Source organism: the organism of the source record quoted next, assembly GCF_019968955.1.
Source record: "MAG: Porospora cf. gigantea A chromosome Unknown PgA_NODE_1753_length_4925_cov_360.924, whole genome shotgun sequence".
NCBI lineage: Eukaryota > Apicomplexa > Conoidasida > Eugregarinorida > Porosporidae > Porospora > Porospora cf. gigantea A.
The window spans coordinates 1-4,925 of record NW_027151453.1 but is presented as its reverse complement, the minus strand read 5'-3'; the positions used below and the strand labels follow the sequence as shown (position 1 = coordinate 4,925).

Genomic DNA, 4,925 nt, shown 5'->3' with positions numbered 1-4,925 from the left:
GCCCTGTCGTAATCATAGTTGCATATGAAACGTGAGTTTCAGTAAAGACTCCAACAGCCCTGTCGTAATCATAGTTGCATATGAAACGAGCGAGCGGTACGACGGCGTCTCTATTGCCGAGGCTGATGAACCAGTTTCCTGACACGTAGGAGGCCTCGAAAAGGTCGTCAATGCGGCTGTCCGAGCACTGATCAAGGTGGCTGATCGCATCACCAGATCGAAGCAGGTTATGTTTCTTTCCAGCCTCTTCCAACCTGAATCGTCATCGAGTTGATTTAGCAGTGATAATAATTAGCCCTCGCACCCACTTCTATACAGTCCCCTTGGGTCGCATACCTGCAAAGGTGAGGCAGCTGTCGGATAAATTGCGCTGGCGCTGGAGCTGATCAGCAGCGGTAGCGGACGCGCGCCTGACGAGGATCCGATGGTTGGAACTGAAGCCGTCTAAAAAGACGAGAAGGAGGAGAACGAGCAGCTGCATATCCCGTTTCTGTGTCCTGTTAAATGTCAGTGTCCAGACATGTGTTAACACGATTCACGTTTGAGTAAGTCCACGATCATCCTCAGGTCTGCATATAAAGACGCATAGCGTACTCACTTGGCAGTGCAGCCTCCATCTCAGCATAATCTGGGTTCGTAACGGCCTTCTTGGCAATTCGAAGCAGAACTTCAAGAATGTAGGCCTCTCTAACAGCCGAGGACACCGCCTGGGACTCGCACCCCGCCTTCGCAAGCGCCTTGTTAAGATTCAGACTTAGGAGCATTTCAGGCGAGGCAAGTCGCTCGTTGGAGGAGGACTCAGGCCAGTCGCCAGACAAATATGAGTCCGAATGTTGCGTGCAGCGCGCTCGCTTCATTACCTTCTTCGAGAACTCCGCCGGATCATGCAGCCACTTTTTGGCCAGCGTCTGCGTGCCAGGACCCAAAGTCGAGAGAGCTCTGTCGAAATCAGCAGGTTCATCCGCATTCGTATCCGAGAGAGGGACTGGCAAGGGCCGAGAGACGAGCGGTGGTGCTTCCTGCACGCCAACGTCTCGCGACTTGGCATCGTCATACGACGAAGCCCCATGCAAAGGGGAGAGTCTGGGGTCAGGAACGGGGGATAGAGTGGCATCAGGCACGACTGCTCGACCATGTTCGATCTCTTGTAGGTTCTCTTCAGGCGCGACATCCTCCAGAACATCCTTCTCTGCACTCGTCTGCTCGTCAAGCGGCGGCGGTAGCTCCAGTTCTGCAGGTTCCTGTGGATTTCCCACATCCAGGGGCGCCTCATCCGTCCATTCCTGTTCGAGTGCTTCCGGGGGCAACGATCGAGATAGCGAACCAAACACCTGTGCAGAAAGCACGGCCAGGCGAGCATGGATCGCAGACAAGAGCGTCATTGCGTTTACATAGGAGCGAATGAACCCTACGTTCTCCATACGCTCGAGCCATTGCTGAAGACGGTGGTGGAGCAACGTCACAGTCGTGGAAACTATCAGGAACCGGGCATTGAAGTCGTTCCAGTGGTGCTGACCGGGTTGTCGATGGGCCAGATCCATCCCCAGGCTGTCCTCGAGCACTGTTTCGAGCTGGTACAACTCCCTCCAAGGCAGGAGTCCGCGGACTTCGGCCAGCGACGGAATAGGGTACTGCATCAGTCGAGGAAGCGGCTCTTCCGTTGGATCCGAGGTGTTCGTCTCTTCCTCAAGCGTGACGGAGCCGCCTGCAGGGTCTAGCGAGATGCCCGCAGCTACCAGCGCTCGCCCGGCAGCCAACAACGTAGAGGAGGTCGAGCTCGCAAAATCCTGCACGCGCGTGTGGAGCTCTGCCGACAGCATGGGCAGCGATAGTCCTGCCCTCTCGCCTTGACGGCGTCGCTCACGTCTCCGAACAATGATCCGAGAGCGTCGGCGGGCTCGTCCCTCTGACTGGCCGGTGGCTGCGGCCGGCGTGGGGTGATCGCTGGTCTCCTGCGGCTCAGGTTGTTCATCTTGAGGGGGCTCCTGGGGCCTCTCCTCCTCGAATTGGATATTCATGGTGAGGTTCTGCATCTGCCCGCCAAGCCCTAGTCCGCCCATTCGCAATTCGTCTACGATGCTTCCAATGGACTCATTGAGAGTTGATCCCACCCCAGAACCCATGGGGCCTTCTTGAGACTCGTCTGACATGGAAACGAACAGCGGACGAGGTCTCCATTGCTCACTGATGAAGCTGTCTGTGGAAGGAAGCAGCCTCACCTGAGGTGGCCTACGCCCATTCGTAGGGGGTTGAACGGCATGGTCATCATCACAACCTCTCCATGCTGCTCAGCACCGTCAGAGGCGTGCTCCTGGTTGTCTTGTTCCGCTGGTTGTTCTCTGCGCACCGCATCCATATGTCGCAGTACCACGTGTACTACGGCCCACGGAGGCGGGCCTATCGGATCCTCGTCCACAGGCACGCGTCCGCCATTGATCAGACGCACCCGCGAGCTGTCGCACTCCAGCGCCAGCGCAATTTGTTCCTTTGCTTCCGTCCACTGCATATATATCCGGCAGCTGCCTCACCCTTGTTGTCGCCTTCACGAGAATCTCGCCGTCATGCCCCCCATAGAGTCTGTAGCGAAGTGGGTACGAGGGCTCCTCTGGGACGTCCATGGAATATTGGTTGAATTATCACTGCTAAATCAACTCGATGACGATTCAGGTTGGAAGGGGCTGGAAAGAAACATATCTGCTTCGGTCTGGCGATGCGATCAGCCACCTTGATCAGTGCTCGGACAGCTGCATTGACGACCTTTTCGAGGCCTCCTACGTGTCCGGAAACTGGTTCCATTACGAGACTGTAATTGAGGACAAATGGGAATGCATTGTACGCACCAGCTGTCTTTCGCCCCGGTTCCTTCTCGTCTTTTTACACGGCTTCAGTTCCAACCCATACGAGTTGGTGGAATTGATGCAGCACCACGCACACCTCTTTCATGGCTTGCCTGTAGCTCTGGTGGGCCCAAGGGGAGGGTTACACTTGGGTGGCCCCTCTACAATGCACGGGTCATTCTGCTGGTGGCGCTTGCTCTCCTTGGTTGACTGCCGAACCACTAGTAGCGGCGTCGCTTGGGCAAGTCGCGACCTCCACAGTCTTGTGGCCAGCACGGCAAGGCACTTCGACATTCCGTATCACTGCATCGCCTTGCAAGGATTCTCACAAGGCGCTCAGATGGCATTAGACCTATTCTTTTCGATGCCAGAGGAAGCGCTGGCCCTCGCAGTGCACTCAGGATTTCCGCTTCACCGAAACCGGCTGCGTAGGGCTTGCAAGCGGCGACAACGCAACGGGGCACCGCTCTTCGTTAGCCACGGCAACAGAGACGCCGTCGTACCGCTCGCTGCAGGACAGCGGACGTCAAACCTCTTACGCAGCACGGGTCACGGGGCCAGCTGGTTCGTTAAGTTCCACGGCGGCCACTGGCTTCTCCCTGTGCATATCGCTGCCGCGTTCAGCCTTGCCGCTGACCGCATGAGAGAGGTGTTCTCCCTTCAGGAAGCCGGAGTTCTGACCGCGGCCAGGTTTGCAGAATCGAATCTGGCTGCTATCGCAGCGGTGAAATGGCCGAACTTGGCAATCCGCATCCTCGAAGCACGCAATCTCAGCGATCCGCTGCTACGCGAAAGTACTCCGCGAGTGCGGGTGCGTATCGGGTGGAGAGGACAACTTCTCCACACTGCCGAGGTGGAATCTCGGAACCCTAAGTGGGGTGAGACGTTCCTTGTTCCGTGGAACCCCTTCCGCCCCGAACAATCACTACAGGTGTCCGTGTGGAACCGCGTGCCTGGACGCCGCCAAAGCTTTCTCTCATCACTCACCATTCGTCTGGACCAGCTAAAGCCGGACGGAAAGGCCGTCGACGGCTGGTGGGCACTGCATGATGACTCTGGCTCACTACGGTTGGCCCTGTTTGTCATGGCTCGAGAGCTCCGCAGTCCGTTGGATTCCACACCGGGACGCGACTGTTTGCTGAAGTCACCTGAAGTCCGCAAATCGGCGCCGAGGCGCCGATTATCAAAGGTCAAACTGTGGGAGCTCATTTCAGATTCCATTCAGCGCACTAAGCCGTAGAACGGCAAACGCCGTAGTGGCTCGGGCAAGCTGCGTCTTACCTCTGTCAAGTGTCGAACGTTTTTAAATCAATTGCGCATGCAAAAACAAAAGATGATTGACCTGGGTGAGTTCACTGGTCTGAGCCAACTCGGCGAAGGCGCCTTCTCCAAGGTCTATGCCGCAGAGCATAAGCAGCAGGGTGCCCGCGTAGCCCTAAAGGTATTAAAGTCCACACTCCCTTCGTTAAGCCGAGAAATCCAGGCCAACGAGCGTCTAGCTGACTGTGACTACTGTGTGAAGTATTACGGCCAGACGAAGTTGGCAGGGCAAGGCAACGTCGCTCTGATTTTTGAGGAAATGCGATGCAGCTTGTTGGACTTCATCCAAGATCGACAGTCGTTGGTAGGAAGTCGGTCGGGCTCTAGATTGCTCCGTCTGGTTTCCGATGAGCAACTATGGTACATTACTACAGACCTACTCAAGGCTCTGTACGCCATCCACAATGCAGGTATAATTCACCGCGATGTCAAGCCAGAGAACATCTTACTGTACAAGACAGGACGGCACTCTAAATGGCAAGCAAAGATCGGCGACTTCGGCTCGTGCAGGGTAGGCGAACTTTTATGATTGTTATCTGCAGATGTTTCCTCCGCAGCAGGTGCCCGTGTTTGATGACCAATCCATGTGCACTGACTACGTCTCAACCCGTTGGTACCGGTCGCCAGAGTTTGTTATGTCTCTAGGGAGGTACGGCCGAGGAGTCGACGTCTGGGCGATGGGCTGCGTGCTCTTTGAGCTGCTCACAGGGAAGCCCCTGTTCCCCGGTAAGGACGAAAACGACCAGATGGCTCGCATCCACAACAAGT

General features: G+C 56.2%; 3 protein-coding genes across 6 annotated transcripts; 2 read left to right on the top strand and 1 right to left on the bottom strand.

The window, feature by feature from the left end:
* Positions 1 to 525: 525 nt before the first annotated feature.
* Positions 526 to 2,618, bottom strand: KVP18_000890 (uncharacterized protein; the record flags this gene model as incomplete). Of its 3 annotated transcripts, XM_067950390.1 has the most annotated exons (4): positions 526 to 569; positions 599 to 2,193; positions 2,220 to 2,500; positions 2,529 to 2,618. In XM_067950390.1, 4 exons carry the CDS (start codon positions 2,616 to 2,618, stop codon positions 526 to 528), a joined length of 2,010 nt encoding a protein of 669 aa, XP_067812057.1. The 3 variants fall into 3 exon arrangements, with proteins under 3 accessions (XP_067812057.1, XP_067812056.1, XP_067812058.1); XM_067950389.1 differs by lacking the exons at positions 2,220 to 2,500; positions 2,529 to 2,618 and having other exon boundaries at positions 564 to 2,150; XM_067950391.1 differs by lacking the exons at positions 526 to 569; positions 599 to 2,193; positions 2,529 to 2,618 and having other exon boundaries at positions 2,216 to 2,506.
* A 37-nt stretch (positions 2,619 to 2,655) lies between these two features.
* On the top strand, positions 2,656 to 4,077 carry KVP18_000889 (uncharacterized protein; the record flags this gene model as incomplete). Its single annotated transcript, XM_067950385.1, has 1 exon — positions 2,656 to 4,077. One exon carries the CDS (start codon positions 2,656 to 2,658, stop codon positions 4,075 to 4,077), a length of 1,422 nt encoding a protein of 473 aa, XP_067812055.1.
* A 78-nt stretch (positions 4,078 to 4,155) lies between these two features.
* Positions 4,156 to 4,925, top strand: KVP18_000891 (uncharacterized protein; the record flags this gene model as incomplete). Of its 2 annotated transcripts, XM_067950393.1 has the most annotated exons (2): positions 4,156 to 4,668; positions 4,700 to 4,925. In XM_067950393.1, coding segments are annotated over 2 exons (739 nt in total), but the record flags the coding sequence as incomplete, so codon positions are not given. The 2 variants fall into 2 exon arrangements, with proteins under 2 accessions (XP_067812060.1, XP_067812059.1); XM_067950392.1 differs by lacking the exon at positions 4,700 to 4,925 and having other exon boundaries at positions 4,156 to 4,686.